The sequence below is a fragment of the Salvia miltiorrhiza genome, chromosome 1 (genome assembly GCF_028751815.1).
Source record: "Salvia miltiorrhiza cultivar Shanhuang (shh) chromosome 1, IMPLAD_Smil_shh, whole genome shotgun sequence".
NCBI classification, from domain to species: domain Eukaryota; kingdom Viridiplantae; phylum Streptophyta; class Magnoliopsida; order Lamiales; family Lamiaceae; genus Salvia; species Salvia miltiorrhiza.
Genome location: NC_080387.1, coordinates 61,352,095 through 61,375,118, shown reverse-complemented (window position 1 = coordinate 61,375,118; position 23,024 = coordinate 61,352,095). Strand labels below are relative to the sequence as shown.

At 35.1% G+C, this 23,024-nt stretch overlaps 2 protein-coding genes and 1 long non-coding RNA gene across 4 annotated transcripts; 1 reads left to right on the top strand and 2 right to left on the bottom strand.

Moving 5' to 3' along the window:
• Positions 1-100: 100 nt before the first annotated feature.
• LOC131001335 (probable polygalacturonase At1g80170) lies at positions 101-2,547 on the bottom strand. Its single transcript, XM_057927703.1, has 3 exons — positions 1,757-2,547; positions 993-1,324; positions 101-732 (listed from the first exon to the last, which is right to left on the bottom strand). Exons 1-3 carry the CDS (start codon positions 2,359-2,361, stop codon positions 212-214), a joined length of 1,458 nt encoding a protein of 485 aa, XP_057783686.1. The 5' UTR covers positions 2,362-2,547; the 3' UTR covers positions 101-211.
• Positions 2,548-3,425: 878 nt separating this feature from the next.
• LOC131001362 (transcription factor bHLH48-like) lies at positions 3,426-7,693 on the bottom strand. 2 transcript variants are annotated; one of them, XM_057927744.1, is made up of 7 exons: positions 6,924-7,693; positions 6,711-6,848; positions 6,534-6,599; positions 4,926-4,994; positions 4,359-4,427; positions 3,823-4,039; positions 3,426-3,733 (listed from the first exon to the last, which is right to left on the bottom strand). In XM_057927744.1, exons 1-7 carry the CDS (start codon positions 7,353-7,355, stop codon positions 3,711-3,713), a joined length of 1,014 nt encoding a protein of 337 aa, XP_057783727.1. In that variant the 5' UTR covers positions 7,356-7,693; the 3' UTR covers positions 3,426-3,710. The 2 variants fall into 2 exon arrangements, with proteins under 2 accessions (XP_057783727.1, XP_057783721.1); XM_057927738.1 differs by having other exon boundaries at positions 3,426-4,039.
• A 4,317-nt stretch (positions 7,694-12,010) lies between these two features.
• LOC131001414 (uncharacterized) lies at positions 12,011-13,050 on the top strand. Its single transcript, XR_009093926.1, has 2 exons — positions 12,011-12,151; positions 12,772-13,050. It is a non-coding gene; the product is annotated as an uncharacterized LOC131001414 (long non-coding RNA).
• The last annotated feature ends 9,974 nt before the right edge of the window (positions 13,051-23,024 follow it).

Sequence of the window (23,024 nt, the reverse complement as noted above, 5' to 3'; positions counted from 1 at the left end):
AACAACTCATCTATTATACACTTTGGACACTCCCCCTTTCATGAATTTTAAACACATACTTAATCTTAAGGTGCCTAGGACATTAAAAAAGAAGACATACTAAAATTAAATTCAAGATTTAGATACGAGAAAAAGTAGAAAAGTAGTAGTCATGGTAGTATACGAGTGGTAAACAGAACAAGGAATTCAAGTAGAACATGTCACATTTACCTCACAACTCTGCATCTTCATCCCCCCTTCCTGATTTTTTGTACAATCCAGAATAGAAATTGAGCAATGAAACATTATTCACAGTTGAAGGGAGAAAATCGAGGGGATTATTCCACTGTTTGTTGTTCCTCTCATCAGCCCACCTCATGTTCACATCTTCAAGATCTAAGCCATCAATGTGTTCCATCATCAACCCTGCAGTGCTGCGATTCACCAGCCCTTGGCACCCTGGTCTGTAGTCGACAAGCCCACCCGTGTAGTTTGTCCATCGTTTGTAGGTGAGACTCACGTTATACAGCTTAATGTTGCTCAGTACTCCACCTTCTGATCCTGACAAGAACACTCCATTTTCAGAAGTTGCTGTGATGTTTATGAACTGCAGGTTGGAGATGGAGCCGGCTTTCGAGCTGCTGTCTCTAGGGCAAGTTGTGATGTAAATAGGTTCTGCTCTTCCCCACCACAGCTCATCGTAGTACCTTGTGCTGATATTGATGTTCGAGAATGTGATGTCACTAACATTTCCTTCATCACCACAAAAATGAAGACTAGGTTCAGACAGTGATACTATTTATAGTATGTTGGATCTTATAGAAACAAGCCATCAATTCAGAAACTACATAAGATGGCTTCTGCCAAGAATTAGAATGATACATGCTTGCAATCATCTCATATATACAACAACTTGATAGAAGATGATCTTCTCCAAACACGACCAGTATTATCCAACAAGATTTATCAACCAAAAGGGTAAATGAAGTGAAATGTGAACAAGATATATGTACCTCCATCTCGTATTTGTAGGGCGAGCCCTCTGTGGGATTCGACAATAGTTATGTTGTCGAATAACAAACCTCTGAAAGCATACCAACTGGCACTCCCGAGTTTGATGGCTGAGGACTTGCTTCTAATCCAGCAGTTGGTTGCAGTGAGATTGTAGAGAGGGCTAGTGTATGTCTTGGGACATATAGCATCATCTCCAGTGTTTATGGTGCATCTAGTTATCAGTGTATTGTTTGAGTCCTCAATGTCTATGCCATCATTATTGGGCGTGTTGAAGTCCCCGAAGATGGAAGTGTCATGGATCGATGTGTTTTGACACCGAACAATATGCAAGCTACAACGATAACAACAACAAACATTTATGAGAAATGAGATCAAGCAAGCAGAGTAGCTTGGTGAGTTTAAAACAGTAATATTGCAAAAGGTTCTTTATTTAGTTTTTTGTCTAAAATCTGCAACAACAGCTCTTCCACCGTCAAAATCTTGATGGAAGTGAGTTCATACACAGAAGAATTGCATTCATATTCATTGAGATTTGGTAAATGTTCAAGTTTTTATCAATGTGCAATAAGAGATTTCACACAAAAAGTAACTTATCACAAACAGAAGCATCTCTCTCTCTTAGGTTTCATCTAACAGATCTACAAACAATTGAATCTTTGTCTAGGTTCTACTTCAGTACTCGATTGTCACAAATAGAAGCAGCTCTCTCTCTCTCTACAATGAAGGCTAATCTACAAGACGAGAAACATGAAACGCAACGTACCACCAATAAGCAGGCTCATTGAAGCTGACATTCCAAATCCTCACATTCCTGCAGCCAATAAACCCTACCAACCGCGGCCGGCACTCATCGCCTAAACACGCCCCAGTCCGATTCCAACTCACCATCACATTCTTCCTCTCGTCGAATCTCGTCACGAACTCCAGACCCTGGCCGTTGATCTCCCCGCCGCCGGTGATCCCCACATCCACCGCATTCTCCGCCAACACCACGTACCATTTATCTTGCTTCTCAGGGTAGTCCTGCAGCTTGGTGCCGCCGAGGATGGTGGCGTTCCTCGATACGTCCAGCACGACGCCGGATTTCAGGTACAACGTTGCGGTCAGGTACTTGCCCGGCGGGAAGTGGACCTGGCAGGTGCGGCAGCGGCGGGCGGCCGCGGAGGCGCAGTCGTCGATGGCAGATTGGATTGCAACAGTGTCGTAGCGGCGGCCGTGGCCCGTGGCGCCGTAGTCCGCGACGGAGAGGGAGAGATCGTCGCCGCAGTGTTGGAGGCTGGAGAGCCGTGACGCGGCGGATAGTGATTGGAACAGAGTAGCAGCTAAGATGAGATATAATTGGATGCGAAGAAAAGTGATTGAATTCATGATATTTTGTTTTTGGAGGAAAAACAATTAGTACTAGAATTTAGGGTATAATTTCAGTTGTAAGGGCATCTCTCAAGCACATTGTCTATGGTACAGGAGCTTTAACATAAAAATAAGTATAAAATTTTAGTTTTATTTCCAACGCTCTGTTTTGTTATACAGAGTAATATTTTAAAAAATATATTTTTTTATTAATCTATTCTTTATTAATATGTAAATTATTATAACTAATACTATAATATAAATATTATGATTAATAATAACGCAAAAAGAAAAATACATAATTTTATATGTTTGTTGAATATTAGAAATTTTATTATTATTGTAATTTTATATTTAACATGTTTTAGATTTTTTATTAAAATCATTTGAATAAACATTCAAATTATTTTATATAAAAAATAAAAATAAAAATAAATATACATCAGCTTCTTATATTCACAAAATAGCATAACACCATAAATATATCACTAGATAATATTATTAAAAAAAAGCTGAAGATAATTTGCACAAGCAAAAAGAAATCAGCGCTAAATTTAAAACGGGGCTGGAGATCGTCATTCGTCAAGTGACTCAAGTCACAACTCACCAAGTAGAGGATTACTAAATATAATCAGGAATTTAAATCCTTGATTATTTTATTCTTAAGTCAACCATATATTATAATGTTGATTAATAATAAATAGAAGAGGTAATTATTAACATATTTTAAAAATTAAGCATTTCAACTCATGATTGCGTCTGCGTCTTTTGTTGAGTAATTCAAGGAATCACTGAAAAAATGGGAGTAGCATAGTTTTGCCAATATTTTATGTATCGCAAGTTGCTACTGATATCAATTTTATTGGATAAGGAAACTTGGAAAGTCGACTTTCATTATCCATGAAAGTGATTTGGATAAATCTAGCGAAGTAAAGTCCATTCCATAAATTATATAAGCTCGATCTATCGCCGTCAATGACGTATTAATAAAACTCGATCGATCTCCTAAAACAAGGCTTGAAGGGTTGTAAATTACCATAAAATAATGCCAGACATCAAATAACCAGTGAAAAAGCTGAGGATGTAATAAGTTGAAATATTCTCATTAAATCAAGGATCTCATAAATGTGATGGTTTTTTTCCAGTTAGTAGCATTAGACTTATCTATAACATAAAACTAGAATTCTTACCTAGTCTAGAAATAATATATATTCAACAAGGATTGCTGCAACAGCATTCTTGGCAATCCAAGCTTAATTTGATGCTGAGATCTTAACTATATTTCTCAACTATATCATCTACTAAAATACAATACCTCGACATATATATACAAAAACCACATCCCCACATAATTCACAGCTCCATTTTCAGCTGGCTCGACTGTGAGAGGCTGCACGGTCACAAGTTATAAACTTACGGAGTTCATCTCAAGAATCACGAGTCACTAAGAAGTGGTACGTCGTGGAGCAGCTGGGTTACCTGAATTTGCGGAGGAGGAGTCGTAACTCATTAGTGAATTTGCAGGAGCAATGAAATTAGAGGTGTCAGCTTCTCTGGCCCAGACAGACTGATGAAGCTCATCACAATGCCACAGCTGTTGGAGCTGTAATTGTCTGGTCCCATCAAGCTGTCCCTCAGTGCAGATGGGTAGAGCGAACATACCAGTGTAGCTGGTATCGGCGTTTGAAGATCCATTCTACAGGTGAAAATTCAAGATTTTGCACCAACATTAGATTAAATTTACTGCAAATAACTTTTTTAAAGCCCCTTTCTATATAGTATACAACCATATAGCATCAAAATGCATCGCAATGAAATTGATTGATAAGAACTAACAAGGGGTGCATCATCTGTTAGAATGCAAACAGAGCATAGTCTTTTTGAAGAGTGAAGTTTGAAAGCAAGTTTTTCATTTTCATGAAAATCTAGCATAACACAAATTAGAACTAAATTTAAATTAACTATTTAACTTGGCCAACATAGTGAACAAAATTTACGAGCCAAATAATACTTACCACAGCGAATAGGGAATCGAGGTCAAGATCAATTCCTGGGCTAACAGCAGCAAGCCTCATGGATAAAAACTGGTGCAACCGTGTAAGATAAGTAGATTGAATCAGCTGAGGGAATAAGAGATAAGAAAGTAAAAGATGGCAACCTACTCGAGTTAATTTACACTCTATTTCAAGTTCTTCCATTGATTATAAATCTATTTGTGTCAGAAATCTAGTAGTGCACCAACTAGATTTGGATGTTAGAATCTGGAATAACATGTTGTAGTTCTGTCATCTCACTTATGTTAACTTAAGGGTTTATACTGTACCAAATTCCAGTTTTGTCATCTCAACAATCACAAAGTTTTTAAGATCATGAGAACATTTTTAACAGATTTTAAACATCTATTTAAATGTATTATACCAATTCAGACGAGATATGTTTAACGTCTCATAGTTGTTTAAATGAATCCCATTGAATCACCAATGTAGTCCAAATAATCTGCATAATATTTAGTCAAACTCCAGCATTGAACAAGAGATGGATTGAACGCTATACATAAAAGGCAACGATATGCTAAGTCTGACCTCCACTTGGCGTTGAAGTGCTTGGACATGATTAATTATCTCATCCAACACCATTGCAGTTCCTGAAATCTATAGACGAAAAAAAAGTAAATCCACTAATCTTAAACATGCAGGATAAAATCATAGCGAAGAACCGCATAGCTAGATAAAAAATAAAATCACGTCATGAACTTTCTTGGCTTTATTACAGAAAAATTAAGGCAAAACCCCCATGCCTGCAACCAGCTATATATTTCCAGAACTTGATGAAAATCATTGCAGTATTGACATGGTTGATGTGGGATAAAGACAATCAATTTATCTAAATCATCACATCAAAGGGTGAAATTTTTAAGTTCAAAATTTAAAATGCATCTGTGTTTCGCTGGCTGATGGGGGGCCATACAGTAGCTGGTTAGTTATTAAGAGGTGTTCTAATAATACAGAACACAAATGTCAGAATGGAGAGTTTAAAATACATGGATAGTAACCCGACCCAGATCAATTATGTCGAGGTAATTTTGGTAATGGTACAAACGTCGTGCATTGGAGTGAGAACCACATACAGGTGATCTTATAACAAACAGATGGCCATGAAGAACTGCTTGGGCAGATCAACTCTGACACTATTATTTCACTAGTACTTTTCATTGAAGGGCCTGGCAGCATTAACTCAATGCCAGTACAGGTGATGAGGAAAATAACTTCTTCCACTTGCACCCACACTGACCCCTAGTGCTCCAATTGTCTGCCTATTTTCTCATGCCCGCTTAACATTAAGTCCTAACATCTTAATTTTACATCACATAAATTGCACACTCGACACCTTACAATCACTTCAGAGAAAGCCAGAAAAATCGTAATTACAAACACGCAAAGGTGTGAATCCAAAACTTAAGTCCGAACCTATTGGCTCCATTTTATAATTTTGCTCAAATAGATCCGAAGGAAAATTTATTTGTCTCTGTTCTTCAATTAATTAGCATAGTGTGCATGTTAGTCATCAAGCCTTAAGCAAGAAACTTCTGTTTCTTTTCTTCCTAGATAGACTAATTGATATCTCAATTTGCTTCCAGCTGTAGACCAATAATAGAGACCTAACTCAACCAAACTCTTCGACCACCTTAACTCTAAACAACTGGAGTTATACCTTCAGATGCATTTAGCTAAACGAACCAAAACAGAAGGCACAAAAGGTATCCTAAGGATGGTCTGAAATATCAGTCCTAGCTCGGGAGAAAGAAAGCATAACGTTGTTTAGTAAATGACAGCAATGGCCTAACAGGGACCAATAACGAACCAATTGAAAAGGCTGAAAAGATTAAACACAAAACAAGAATTAAGAGGGGTGAGAGGGACACTTCAGGAGAACCCCACCACTACTCTTGATGCAAAAGCCATCACCTTTTCCTTTCTTTCCCAATTAAAAAGTTGAAAGTGATGCGTATATGCAGTTATTAGTATTATCTAATTAACAAACAATCTACAAGCCAAAAGCATAATCAACTTATCATTAGCAAAAAGCTGTCATAGTCAAGTAAGAAAGTGATGCTGCTCCCTCACATAATCCCAATAGTTAGACCCCAATGAACTAACAATAATGGATAACAGACAGTTTTGACAGCTGACCTTGTTGCATCCGGGGACTAGCTCCTGTAACAGCTTCATTCTGGCATTAATCTTCTCTCTCCTTGCCTGCATATGAACAGCAATTAACGAGTGATTACAAACTTAATTGCAATTTTCAAACCTAATCAAGATTAGCCAGATGATTAGAGGTCAATAATGCTATCCAGAGATATTTACTCTTTCTGCTAAGCTGTGGCTGTCAGTGGCTTGGCCGCGGCGAGCTCTGACGTGAACGTAAGGCAGCTCCTCGCCGCCGCCGTTGTCAGAAGGTTCATTTGCGGCCATATTTTTGCTCTTTTTATTCGACTCTTTCACCTATCGAAGAAAAACAATATTAAATGAATTTCTCACACAATTTGACAGTTTCATGTGCTACAAAGTAGAATTTACCTTTTTCTCCCTCTCCTTTCGCTTGCCGGACTTGAGACACTGATCCGAACCCGCCGGAGAAGAAGAATTTCGGTGGGAATCCGCGTCCAGCTGCTCCTGCTTCACCGAGTCAACCTTGATCGAGTTTGAGACTGAAAGAATCGTATTGCTCTCGAGCGAATTATCAGCTGAAGCGAAGACGGAGAACTTTGACGCGCGATGGATGAGACCGATATCAGTAGGGAAAATCGGCGGCGGCGGCTGATGTTTAGCCGGAAAATCTTCCGTAACCAGGAGCTCCACCGCTTGCGGCGGGGGAAGCTCGAGCAGCGCCGTGAACGAGCGGCCGCCGGTGACCGGTGGAGCGGAGATGAGTCCGTGAATTTCGTCAAACGCGCACCCCATTTCGCCGGATCTAAACTGCGGTTGAGCTGCACCGAGTTCGGGCTCCATATATCGAGAGCCAATTCAGCAATATTCAATGAATCGTTGGAGCTCGTGAAAAAAGAAGCAACTCAAAATTCATAGATGATGACTCAATTTTCGTTCGAAATGTATCTTCCGAAAGCCATCCATTAATTAATGAGATGATAAACGAAAACTTTATTCTCTTTTCCGCCTTTCCTTTTTTCAGGTTTTTCTTTTCCCAGGGTGGCAGGGGGTTGGGCAGAGTGAGAAAGCTTCGTATCAATGGCGGTCAAAATCCCACTCCTCTGTGGAGCGTAAAAATGGAGTTGCCTTTTTTAAATTTTGTCAGTGCTAAAAATCAGAATTCAGAATCCCAAACTGTACCGGTAAATTTTATGCTAGGTCGTGCGCGTCGACCAAGCCAGCCGACACGTGGCTTATGTGAATTCGAAATTGGTTTTCCTAAAATTAACCCGCTTCCACATCTACTTATTAATTAGATTAATGGCGATTAATTTTATTTTATGATCTTCTACTGTGCGTGGGTCCCATTCATTCACTTGCAATCATTATTTTATTTTATGGAAATAAACAATCTTCATCATGCCATGCTACAAGACCCAATAACGTTCAAAAACACCACTACCACCGCCGATTGCTACAGGAGTTAATATCTTAGCTTAGAATTCTATTCATATGTTTTTCAATACATAAAAAATCTCGTGATCTAAACTTGAAGTTAAACACCGAGACCGAAAGGAACAAGTCACATAATCTCTCTGTATCAGCGTTAGATTTTTGTATATAGATGTTTCTTTTAACAAATTAGGGAGGATGCATCGGAATGAAACTTAATACTCCCTTTGTCCCGTTAAAGATGACTTACTCGTTGAAATTAAGGAAAACGTGTAAATTAGAGAGAAACGGTAAGGAGAATTCAAAATAGAAAACGAGTCATCTTAATGGGACTGAGGTATTTGTTTTTTCTAACCGGTAAAGGTATTCGTCTCGGCGGGGCGATTATCACCGGAAGAGAGGGATGAAGAAGAAAGGACATAAATTAGGAAACATTTGTTGCTGGTTTCTAATTTATTAGACGTTAATTGATGATAGAAATAAGAATTGCTGTATTCCCAACTCAAAAAAAAAAAAAAAATGTTGTATTAGTGCTCTGATATTGTGCGCAACTTTAGCAGGAGATGGGTTAGACTAGAGGAAGCTTTTGGTTTTATGGAGAGAGAGTGGGAGAAGAAAGAAAATGGATGTCAGCTGTGTGCAGTAGGCATACTTCATAAACTAAATCATACTACTAAGTATTTCAGTCATAATTATAGTATATATGTTTGTCAAAAACAATAATATTTTTCTTTTTATAATATGGTTCTATCATCTATTCTTATCCTTTATTTTTATTACTTTTTAGTAGCTTTTACTAAAATTCGTGATGTTCTTGCAAACTTTTAAAGAACGAAGGGGATTATTATTTACAAAAAAAAAAAAAAGACCCATAATTAAAAATGAGTCAGCTAAAAAAATACTTCATCTATCCACAAAAATTATATTATGAAATGACGAGTACAAATTTTAATAAAAAGATTAAGAGATGCATTTTTTAGTATAAAATGGATCCAAAAATCGGTAGTCATTCTTATTCTTTAGGGTGTTGATCCCACCAAAAAAAAAAAATTAAAGAGTTGCATTTTTGTAAATATTAAATGTGAGTGTACGTAGTTTAAAATATAAGAAATTAATTCCAAAAAATAAAAACATACTCCCTCCGTCCCATTAAAGTCGTCTACATTCTTTTCGGCACGGAGATTAAGAAATGTATTGTTATGAGTTAATTAAGTGGTCCATGTTTTTAAATGACTTTTGTTTATCTTAAAGGTTTAATTAGTAAATCTGCCAACAACCACCACCACCACCATCGCCAGCAACTCGCTCGCCGTCGCCGGCGACCGGAGCACCACCACCACCACGCCATCCTCCACCATCACTAGCACCACCAAAAATCTTCTGACCGGAGCACCACCACCACCACCACCACCCCAAATCTTGCAAAAATTTCAAGAAATGAAAAGGAGATCTGAAACCAGAATCAACCACCACCACCACCATCGACGCCAACAACCACCACCACCACCACCATCGCCAGCAACTCGCCGTCGCCGGCGACCGGAGCACCACCACCACCATCGACGCCAACAACCACCACCCTCAATCTCCAAACCCTAAAAATTCAAAATTTTCCCTCAATCTCCAAATCTGAAGGAAGCGGCGCTGCCTGGAGAGGCAAATCGGCGGCGGCGGCAAAGCCCTAGCCCCAAATCGGAGAGACAGGCGACTGGAAAGGCGGAGCGGCAAAGCCCTAGCCCCAAATCGAAGAGGCAGCGCCGACTGGAGAGGCGGAGCCCTAGCCCTAAATCGGAGAGGCGGCGGCGGCCATGGGGGTTGCGTCCGCCGGAGATGAACAGAGGGAGAGAGAGGGAGAGAGGCGGCGGCGGCCATGGGGGTTGCGTCCGCCGGAGAAGAACAGAGGGGGAGAGAGGGAGAGGCGGCGGCGGCCAGGGGCGGCGGCGGCCATGGGGTTGCTTACGCCGGAGAAGAACAGAGGGAGAGAGAGGGAGAGGCGGTGTGAGAGAGATAAATATGAGTGAGGATAGGTTAGGTTAATAGGTGTAGATTAGTTGACTTAATTATAGAGTTTAATTTGTGTAATTTTTACCCAAAAAGGAAAGTAGCCAACTTTAGTGGGACGCCCAAAAAGGAAATGTGGCCAACTTTAATGGGACGGAGGGAGTACAATTTTGTGGAAGAACAAAATATTACTCCCTTTGTCTTGCCTCACTTGGTTTATTTTCCTTTTCGAGTTGTCTCATTTTACTTGGCCTAATCCATTTTTGGCGAAAATAAGGGATACTAATTTACACAAACAAAGTGAGTCCGTAGCACTTTATACACAAATATCACTTGCTCCAAATAACTGTGTAAAAAGGAACTAGACCAAGTGAGTCGCGATCAAGGGAGTAACAAAAACTACAATTTTCATGGACAGAATGAGTAATTTTTAGGTGCACTTTTTATCTACTTATTTTCAGTTAAGTTCTTTAATACATCTTGCTATATTCTAAAGGGTTAAGGTGCAGATAGGCCCCTCAAGTGGAGGCCCTTAGAGCGTTTCAGTCCCCTTACTAAATGTGTGTGCATATTAGCCCTCGAACTCAAAAAAATGGTGCAGATCGCCCCCTCTGACTTAACACCGTTATGGGCCGTTAGTCAGAGGGGGCGATCTGCACCGTTTTTTTGGAGTTCAGGGGCTAATCTGCACTTTTTCCCTTTTTGGAGTTCGGGGGCTAATCTGCACACCGTTCATTAAAAAAAATCACATCTCATCTTCTCCGACCAACTTTTCCGGCGTCAATCGCCGTCAGATGAAGAAAATCACGAAATCAAGTTCCCAAGCCCCAAATCGGGAATTCCAAATCGGCGTCATTGCTCCCGAAAATCACATAATCGAAATGGAAACTCGAATTCTCCCTCGAACGTCACCGCCCCCCAATTGCAGAATCACCCCCAACGAATCGAACTTCGCCTCGCCGTAGGCGGTGATCGTGACCCCAATCGAGATCGAGATCATGTTGGCCATGGTCTCTGATTTGGAGGCGTCCTTCTTCAACAGAACGCCGATAGTGTAGATGGTGACGGGCATCGTCGGCCTTTATCACCGGATTTCGCCGGATTAGAGAGAAAGAGGCGACTCCTTATCGAGAAAAGCTAGGCGACTCCTCATCGAGAAAAGCCAGGCGGCGGGTTCACCGGATATTGCGGCGGCGATTTCCGACGGAATGGGAAAATTAGGGCTCGTCCTTGACGCTAAGCGTGTGCAGTCAAGCGAGCTCCGAGGTTTAGGGCCCAAAAGAGAAAGAAAGGGGCGGCGCCCTCCGCCGGCCTCGCCGGAGCTTGAATCAGCGACAACTACGATCAAATTTTGAGCGAGAGAGATGAATTAATTAAAAAGTTAAAAGGTGCATATTAGCCCATGAACTCCGAAAAAACGGTGCAGATCGCCCCCTTGACTAACGGCCCATAACGGTGTTAAGTCAGAGGGGCCGATCTGCACCGTTTTTTTGAGTTCGGGGGCCAATTTGCACACACAGTTAGTAAGGGGACTGAAACGCTCTAAGGGCCTCCACTTGAGGGGCCTATCTGCACTTTAACTCTATTCTAAAATGAATACAATATAGCAAATTCTCATGCATGTACAACTTGTTGCACCTTACGACATAATAATGTAAGGAAGACATATATATTAATGGCTAGGAGTATTTTCCAATTGTGCACTCGCAGATTTGAATCCCTTTTGCAGCACAACGACATAATTATTTTTCTTCAGATTGGTCCGAGCCTGGACCAATTTCATTTTTTTTCATTTTTTTTCCAGACCCTTTTCGACTTCATTCAAAAGTATCATTTATTTTTATACAAAATATCATTTTAAATCAGGCCAAGTCATTAACATTAGTGTCAGGTGAATTGAGTGATTGATAACAATTCTTAGGTCAAAGCCATCTTGACCGAAAACTTCTGAAATCAGTGTCTGTGTCTTTAATGTGTAGGTGAGCATTGTCTTGTTCTATAGAGACTTTTTTGCTTGCAAATTTTGGCCATTTAAATTTTATGGCCGGTACAGCCTGAAATTTACTAGTCAAACCTTAGAGTACACACTAAAAATCATCTTACATAATGAGAAACTATTCTAAATACACTAGTTTAAATCCATACATATGATGATGATTACAGTTCATGCATAATTGATGCTCGCTTCATACCTGGTTGATTAAGTAATCTTTTATCACCTCTTTTGTAATCGATTGATTGGCTTGGTCTCTAGGGTTTCTGATGTATGTTCTTGCTATTTCTTTGTGCTGGAACCTTTTGGGTGAATGGGAAAATTGCCTATCTTTTCCATAAAAAAACATTATTCCATCTACTGCAAATATAGGTTTGCATATATCACATATAAACATCACTTTTGGTGATGAAGTTTTTACTTTTGCAAGTTCTATGTGGTTTAATCTCCCCTGTTGTTAGGTAGAATTTATGTGAGGTTTGTGTGATTTTAGAATCAATTTTCATCAATGTGCACTATGTTGTTCATACTTTTAAACTTAAGTATCTTCAAAATCCTATCAAACTCAAGTGCTTTTAGCGAAAACTTTAACTTCAAAAGCATGTTTGATGTTGTGAGGTCTGATTTGATTGCCGATGTGTGAGCTTTGACCAGGCCCCTATTCAACCATCTCCACACAGTGTTATACCACTTGTTAACTTCCTTATAGTGGATCTTTTGAAAAGATTCAGATTTTAAATCAATGCAATATCAATCTGGATTTTTGTTGTCCTTTGGAGCATTTGGTTTAAGACTTTGTAGATGTATAACTTTACCTTTGTCTTGTTGCAGACCACAAACAACTAATCGTTCTTCTTGAGCTATCGAACTTAATGGCTGCTTCCTGGATGTTTCCCCTCAATGGCTTGTCATTCTTAGAATTTTGAAGAAGGAACTGGATGATGGAATTCCTCTCTGCATTTGTTAGATTTTTGTTGACCATGTTGGTCCTTTGTTGTTTTTAGTTTGTATAGAAATGGTTCATTTCCATTGCTTATTTATAATGTTAAAATGAGAGAAACCTTTTGAAATTTGGTGAAGTGATGTAAACTTTTGAATGTGGTATGCAAATTTCAGCTTTAAAACACTAAATACTTCTTTATTAATTCGAGTGCCAAAAGGCTTTGAGCCTCTTATAATAAAACAAATGAAGTACTTTTTACCGGCAATAAAAGTAACAGTGTTGTACTTGTAGCAAAAAAGGTGAGTATAAATTATTTGTACAATATAAATATATAAAATATAAAGCATATTTATTACATACTCCATCTGTCTCCCATATTTATGCATACTTTTTCTTTTTGGTACATCTCCAATATTTATGTACACTCTATCTTTGGACATAATTTTTATAATTTTTTTACCTTTGTAACTTACACTATATACCCACAATCTACTTAACAGTATCTTTTATGTGATTATTTCTCCATTATCAATACTTTTTCATTAAAATTCGTATCAGAATCACCTATGCATATTTATAGGGACAAGAGTGAGTAAATAGATTGAGTGATATTCACACAAATACTTAATTCTTACATCTAAATGAATGATATATTAGACTAGATCGATAGAGCCCCAAAATAAATATATATATATATATATATATATATATATATATATATATATATTCATATCTGGATAATATTAATCCGTAAATATTCTCTCCTCCATCCCTCTCTTGTGGCGACACCGCGACAGCCAACACTTTCAACGGACCAACGCCTCCCTCCCTCCCGGTTCTCCATGTATGCCACAACATTTCATCTCAGCCTTTATTTCTCTCTTAATTCTATTAATCTGAATCCCGCTTCTTTCGATTTTTTACTAATTTTGGGGCGACAGTGGCCGTGAAATTGCCTATGGTGGTGGTATTTGTGAGTGCCAGCAACTTCAGAGAGAGAATTTGTGGTTGAGCTTATAAGCTCTTTAAAACAGTTTATAAGCTGTTTACGAGCTTATAAACTCCTTCAAAGTGTTTGGCAAAATAAACTCCTAAAAAGCTTATAAGCTCTAAAAATAAGTTCTGAGATATTATAATTAAGCTCCCTAAAAATAAATTATTCTACCACAACTTATTTTCTCATTATCTTATAAGCAACACTCATTTTACAAAAATAATTCAGTTATGATTTTTAATTTTCATCATATATCATTCTAGTTTTATTTTTTCGATTTTCTTTCTTTAATAAAGATTTTCTCTTATTAACTAAAAGTTCTTTTTTAATTTATAAATCCAAACACTTTGACAATTTATAAATTCTTAAGAAATTGTATCTTATAAATTTTTAAAAATATCTTATAAATTTCGAGAATTTATAAGCTCTTTAAAATAAATTTAAGAAAACACCCTCAAAGAAGACTGAGATTGTTTAATTATTTGCAGTTACATGAATGAGTAATGACCCACGCCCGGGTGAAGGAACAATATAAATTTGTACTCCCTCCGTCTCATATATATAGGCTTATTTTCTTTTTTGAATGTCCCATTTATATAGGCTTATTTCCATAAAAAGTAATATTTTTTTACTCATTTACTATTATATCCATATTTAATTTTTTAATTTACTCTCACTTTAATATATCATTAAATAATAAATATGGGCATACTAGGAAATTTACTTATATATTTTTCATTTTCAATGATTTTTTTTAATCCTTGTAAAAATCACAATCAGCCTATCCATATGGGACAGATAGAGTATCATAATTAATCTAATTAGTATCTCAAAGAAAATAATTAATCTAATTAGCAACAAGGACCCAATCGGGTCGATTTTGGGAAAATAAATTTTTAATTCACAGAAGCCACGTGTCGGATGGCTGTGGTCGCTGCGCTCTGCCCATGACCTAGCATAAAGCGTCCCACCAAAGCTGCGGTTGCACTGGGCCCCACTTTTTCTACTCTATTTTTTGCTCTTTTTGGTGGGGTCGGTAGAGCACGAAGTTTTTTTTTACGAATTCTTGTTTTTGCAATATTCTATTTTTTGCGTCATTTTATGCAATACTTACTACTTCGTGTATTTAAATATTATAAATGTACATTTTCTTTTTGAGGAATATAAATGTACATTTAATAACCTATTATCTGAAAAAAAAATATCTACTACTAATATTTATTGAAGTGGTTAATTCCAAGTTTCAAACTATGGGTTCGCAATAACGATTCAAGTCGTCAGTTGAGTTACTTGTGAATTAGCGAAACTTCTAAAAATATTAAATTTGACACCATTTCGTGGTTATTTTTGTTTAGTGAGTTAGTTTGAAATTAAAAAAAAAAAACATTAAGTTGATGTAATTTATAGTATTTTATTTAGTGTTTAATAAACCTTATTAATTGTAACTGAATAAATTATATTAAATAAAATGATGCGCATAAGTATATGTACAATTTGAATTTAAATTCAAATAAATCAATGTGACTCACATTGTTTAATAAAACGAATCAAACTGCGATCGACTGCATTTGAGATCGATTACAATTGTGATATATATATATATATATATATATATAGGTATATATATATATTTTGAGAGAGAGAGAGAGATTACAATTGTGATGTTATATTGCGTACAATGAGCTGAATTCATGACGGCCCAATTCAAAATGAGGCATATAGTATTGCCATTGGGCTTATTCAAAGTGAGGCCTTGAAATGTTTAGCACATAAGTTATACTCCCTCCGTCCCACGAATCTTGACACGTTTTCCTTTTTGGGCCGTCCCACGAATCTTGACACGTTTCCTTTTTTGGTAATAATTATTACCTTCTCTCTCCTACTTTATCACCTTTATTATATTCTCTCTCCTACTTTATCACTTTTATTACCTTCTCTCTCCTACTTTATCAATTTTATACTTTATTAATTACACACTTAAAACACTAATCTACAACTCCTTAATTCCCGTGCCGAACCCAAACGTGTCAAGACTCGCGGGACGGAGGGAGTACTCCCTTCATCCATAAAAATAAGTTATAATTTGTCATTTTCATTTATCCACAAAAATATATCATAATTCATGTACCCATCATTTTTTAATTTGTGAGACTTTTTCTTCACTAATTCTTTCTATATTTTTTATTTATTTGTGAAACCCTACACTTAAAACTCCTACCATTCTCCCTTAAAACATATTTTTGTAAATGGATGAAGTATTTATTTATAGGAGATAATCTTATTACATGGTGGGACTCTTCTCCACTCACAATACAATTAATTATAATTATTGTTACTACTTTTTAAGTGGGACGTTTTCTCCACTCATATTATACTAACAATATCCATTAAAACTCGTGTCGTTCCCTCCTATGACTATTTTTAGTATATGGATGAAGTATGATTGACTATTTTACCCTTAACCCCATTTAAAGTTTATAAAAAATATTTTGAAAGAATAATACTTACAATCTCTTAACAGATAAAATGTATATTCCTCATTATGAACCTAATATAAAAGATAATGATAAATAATTTATTTATATAGTCTAACTCAAAATCTAAACATCAATTGTGGAGAAGAACATAAACGTTAAATTACGATCTAAAGTGAGTTTCTCACTTACATCTTTTCCTTCCTTCATTAGCACCTACATATTCTCATTTTTAACTGTCTTCACTATCAGATCTAAAAAAAAACTCTAAATTCCTCTATTTTTTTCAACATTAAGTGAAGATCAAATTTTCACAATTTTTAAATTATGAAAATTCCTAATGTTGTCCATCTCAATTATTTATAATTAGGGGATCACGAGATTATGAAAATTCTAATTGACCTCTGTTGGGTCCCTTAGGGTTATTGAACTGGTATATAGGAGGGGGAATACACCAGTGGGTTATTTTTAAAACTTGAAACTTCTTTTGTAAGCTGAAGTGAGTATCGAAACTGATACTGATGTGAGTTGACTGAAGAGAGCAGTGTAAAGCAAGATTAGTTAAGAACGAGTGTAGACTGATACTGATATTGGTTCAGTAGTTTAACTTCAGTGCGAGGAACTTGTCGACTCACTGATAGTTGTAATGGTTCAGTCAAATTAGTTTTAAACAATTGAGAGAAGTGTTAGAAATCTTACTAACTATCCGAAGATTTTTTTAGTTAGACTGATAACATTTGGAGCGGAAACGATTTTATGAAATAACCTTTAAGTGAATCACTTTGTAAGTTGTTAGGGTTTCTCTTTTCACTTTTAACAATTTCAGTATTAATAAAGTTTGCGCACAGATATGGAAAAATAAAATACTGAAAGCAATAAGAACACAAATATTTTTATGTGGTTCAAAAAATAATTTCCTACGTCCACGGTCAGTTGATCACACTGACAAATCACTGGGCTTATGCTTGCGGGTGCACAACAAATCTTGCTTCTGAAACTCAAGTTTCATAGCCAACACACTGGGTTTGACTTTTCTCTTCATTAACATGCAGTTGCTGAGACAACACACATCTAGCTTGTGGTGGTTAAGGTTCTCTAAGTTCAGACAACCGTCTCGAACTCCCTCTCTATCTCAAACACTCTTTTCACTCTTTCTAAAAAGGGTTCAAAACTCCAACTAAAGATTACTGAGAACAAGCTCTCAAGTAATCTAAATATAGGCTTAGGATGAGAAATATTTGTCTAGTAGCTTCTAAGAGAATGTTGGTATATCAGGTGAACTGATATTTGACAATAGAAATTCTCTTCTTCGATTCAAGGATTTTGACTAAGTATATAAGTTGAGTTGAAAGTTTGGCAGAGCTTCAGCGTATGTTCTTAAATCGGTGAAGTCGAAGGTTGAATCTTGAGCTCTATTTATAGGCGAAAAGTGAGGAATAGATCCGTTGGAGGTGATCCTTCAATCCTATCTGTCGTTTGACTTGTCAATTCAAATTTGGCTCAAGTCTTCGTCCTCTATCTCGTTTACGCCAAAAGAGGCATGACTTTTTTGATCTAGGAGATGGTGTTACAGTGTAAGGTAACATGGAAAGGGAAACTCTGCAGGGTGAAGGACGATTCACCATATCCTTGCATTAAATGTACTGTCCTTTGCATTAAATGCGGACAATGCATTTAATGCGGCGTGTACTGGAAGCATTCAAGTTGTCCTTCGTTAACACTGAGTGTGTTATACAAAACTTCAACTTCAGTCTGTATCTGCACTATCAGTCCGAGGTTTCTATTCAAAACATTTCTTTCAGTTGCATTGAATGCTCTTTCGACTGATCAGGTGTACTGAAGTGTTTTCCTAACACTTATACTTCTGTCTAGATTCCGCATTGATTTCAGCATTTAATTAAGGTGAACTTCAGTCTTCATTCTTCAGTCTCCAAGACTTCAGTTCTTCGAATCATCAGTCGTCAAGACTTCAGTACTTTCGTCTTTAGTCCTTGTGACTTCAGTGCTTTGGTCTTCAGTCCAAGGGACTTCAGTCTATACTAGAAAAATGAACTCCAACAGTTGAGTTCAAAAGAAATTCTAGTCTAGTACAACAACCTCTCATTTATATGTTTTAGAGGCCATACACCCTCGGCTCCGGCCCGATTATTTTTTTTATTACCTGAAAAGGTTCAATAGAAAAAAATAAATGTTGAAGTAAGGGAGAACAATCTCATCCATAGATCATGATCCATCAAACGGTCAGTAATTAAAAATAAATCACGTGTTCAGATTTTAATAAACATATCAATAATTATGATGAACATGTCAATAATTTTTTATGAACGAACGTATTTGTTGAAAAAAATTATTTGTTGAAAATCTCGCACTTCAAAATTCGATCTCCAAATGTTCAATAAAATTATTAGTATGTTCATAAGAAAATATTGACATGTTCAATGTTTCTAAATTTCGCAAAAAAAAATTAATTTCTCTATAAAAACTAACCCTATGTGTATGTGTGTGTGTGTGTGTGTGTGTGTGAGAGAGAGAGAGAGAGAGAGAGAGAGAGAGAGAGAGAGAAATTTAAAAATAAAAAATAAAAAAAATCGTCCGATCATAAAATTTCAATGAAATCTTGCCTGATCATAATTAAATTTCTAGATACCCATGATCAAGTCATTTTCGCCCATTGTACCAAAGCTAAGTGTAGTGAGAAACTTTTTGTTATTTGACCATTTTTATATTGCAATCCACAATTTTCACGCTGCTAATGAGAATCCGATCTTGGGTTCAGAGAGATGTCACACGAGCATTTTATAATTTTATTCACATTAAATTTCATTCTCATATATATGTGCATATGTATACCTATTGGGATCATCAGAACTGGAAAAGTTGTTTAAGTTCTTCGAATGGGTACTAAAGATTCTAATAATATTCATATAACTGCAGTATAAGAAAAGAGACCACCCGAAATATCCCTTGTATCAAAACTTTTATGTTGGTTAGCTGCCTCAACGATCCTTGAAAATATATTTAAAATAAATTCAAAAAAACTTTACAATGACAGTCTGTTGGAAAGATCTAGCATCGTTCCAATCTTTGATTATGGGGTTATGTATAAATATTTTTAATATGAGGGTTATACGTAATTTATTTGGTAAGAGATTATATATATATATATATATATATATATATATATATTATTTTTCAAACAAATTTTGATAAACTTACTAATTTATTAGTACATATTTTAAATAGGGGCTATAAGGATAAAATATTATAATCACAATTATTTTTATTATTTTTTAAATAAGGAGTTATAGTAAGAAAATTGTGGCCTATATTCAAAATTACTCATTTATACGGAACACATACAAAATTTAATTTTAAATTTCTTTATTCGATTGAGAATGAATGAATTAATCGATTCTATTTGATTTTCGGTTTCTATTTGATTTTGCATATCCCTGATAGCACTATAGAATAAGCTAAAAAAACAGAGCCTCTCACTTTTAGGGTTGTAAACAAGTTGAATATCATTGAATTCGATTCATATTCGTAAAATTAATTGTATATTCGAATTAGTATTTAAATATCTTTATAATCTTATTTACTATTCGCATTCGATTGGTACACTGATTCGCCAATACTCGAACCAAATCGAATATTCTTTATATTGTTTACAAATATATTTTAAACAATATAAATCGAATATTCGATTAAAAAAATCCTACTATTTGATTCTACTTCATATTATTTTATTCAAATCAAATATATTCAATTCACGAATTTGATAGAGAATTTTTTTTAAACGATATTTCAAATAAAAAAAAACGTTTATTTTAATTATATTTGGAATCAAAGTTTTTTCAAAGCTTTGATCATTATTAATGGTATTTATTTTTTCTAAATAAATATATATATAAATATTCTTTTTTATTTATTTTACTTTATATCTATTTTATTCTTTAGTTTTTGAACTATAATTATATATATATATATATGTGTATATATATATATATATATATATATATATATATATAGGGGAGGGCTACAGTGAAAACACTTCTTAAAATATAAATATAAACGTTTTTTAATGTACGAATTTTATCCAACAGGGTTACGAATTCATCCAACATGGTTACGAATTATGAAAAATAAATTTTTGCTACCTTTGGGATTCGAACCCAGGACCACGAATTCATCCAACAAGATTACGAATCAACCGTAGATCTTGATGATCTAAGGGCTGAAAATTGTTTATATTTTATATTTTAAGAAGTGTTTTTATTTTAGTCATCCCCTATATATATATAGGGTGTGGTTCTAGAGAGAACTACATTATTTGTGAGAACGGGAGAACTATCAAATCTAATGCATCCACTGTAAAAAATTAATGCATTCGCTGTTAAAATTAATGCACTAAAAAAATAAAAATAAAATGCTCCTTTCAGGATTCGAACCCAGGATCTGCATTCATCCAACAATATGATGCATCCACCGTAGATCTTGATGATCGAATGGTTGAAAATGGTTCTCCGGTCTTCTTTTATTTATGATTCTTTCTTGAACATCTCCCTATATATATATATATATATATAAAGAGAGAGAGAGAGAGAGAGAATATTTTCGAAAACAATCGAATATCATAATTTTCGAATTGTATTTGATAACTAATTGAATCTGTAAATACAAATTTTTGTATTTCAATTTGATAAAATACAGAATGCGTTACAAATATAATTTGATAGAGTTGAATATAGATTTATGTGGGCTGCAATCTCCAGTTGATCATCTGATTCTTCTCTTCTATTTGATTCTTGAACAATCTTGAAATGTTTGATTTGATAATGCCGATTCAAATAACTCAAGTCATGATTTTGGATTGAACGTTGAACTTGATTTGATTTGAGAACGTTCTTAGAATTTGTAAGAACGCCTTAAAGCTTTTGAAGTTTATTTCTTTGAATACTTGAAGATCACTTCAGAAATTCGAAGAAATACTCGAAGATCTGAAGATACTTTGAATATTGCCTTGAAGATCTTGAAGATTTGAAGGATACTTGAAGATTTGAATACTCAAACACTTTAATATTTGAAGGAGATTTGAATGGTAGATAGAATTCTTCAAGATACATGAATAATTGGAAGAATACTTTAACTCTCCAATGCTCCACCTCTTTCACTTGTGATACTAGAGAGAATTCTTTGTGCTCTTCAATCTTCCACTCCTTCAAGTTATGATTTGTGAGCACCCCAACACCTCTATTTATAGATGTAGGAGGTGGGGCTTCATGGGCTTTGGGCCTCCATGCATGGGCTTTAGGGTTTAGGTGTCAATGGACCCATTAAATCATTTATATTAAATATTAATTATATATCTATTTAATTTAAGAATAAATCCCATTTAATAAAACAGAAAATATAATTGAATATTTAATTCATGAATTTACACGTGGCATTATTTAATTTGACGACAATTTTAATTGTCTACAGAATTAAAAAAAATATTTGTATTTGAATTTGAGTATCAAAAATTCGAATCGAATACAAATCGAATCAAAATTATTTGATTAATTTTCATCCCTACTCACTTTCTTCTAAAAAAATGTTGTAATCTATAGAAATAGTGTCTTGATATTCTAAACTTATTCTAACGATCATTTATAAGATATTTTAAAAATATATAAATTCTCAAAATATAGAATAATTAAACTTATAACATTTTTTTTAGAATTACAAGAGTGTATCGAATAAAAAATTTAATAAGCAACCTGCACACATGCGAGACCTCTACACCACACAAAAATGGGAAAACAACCGCACACAGACGGAACGCAGACGAGAATTAAACTCAAGACCTCTCACAAAGGAGAGTCTTTGGATGCCTCAACTTTATCACTTGAGCCTCATCGGCACTTATAACATTTTTGTTAGATAAAAAAATGATGCGCTTAAATTGTCATATGATAGAAAATAATAAATGATAATTGAATAATATTTATAAAATATTTTTTTAGTGGAATTTATAAAATAATTATTGAATATAAGATTTTTAAAATATAAATTAGGCAGAGAAAGTTACTCTTTTTAGAAAATTATTTTACTAAACATCCAGTCTTTATTCGCAAATGGGATCCTCTGTCCCACTATCTTGTGTGTACCATCGTGTACCACTCTTAATTTATTATATTTTTTTTTATTATATTTTCTTCAATTTTAATTTATTATGCTTTAATACTATAAAAGATAATTAACAGGGGTTCACTCATCCAGTTAGGGTTTATATTTATTTGAATTAATAATTGATTATTTGGGTTCATTAATTCAAAGTTAGGGTATATAATTTTTTAAAATTTCAATTTTTAGTGATAAATACTAATTAGAGTTCATAATATAATAATATTTTTATTTTTATAAAAAAAATTATTTTATAAATAAATTAAGAGTAGTATACGGTGGTACACACAAAATAGTGGGACATAGGATCTCATCTATACTATATTAAAAAGGGAGTTTTCAATTTTAAATTGAGTGACAATTTTGTAGTTAGAATAAAATTAGAGGTTTATTTATAAGCCATGCATCTTTTTTTTTTCTTTTTTTCTTTTCCTTTAACCTCTTATTTTTCTATTTTATTTCTTTTTTAAAATCGTGAAATTCGACTAATTATAAGATATTTGATATG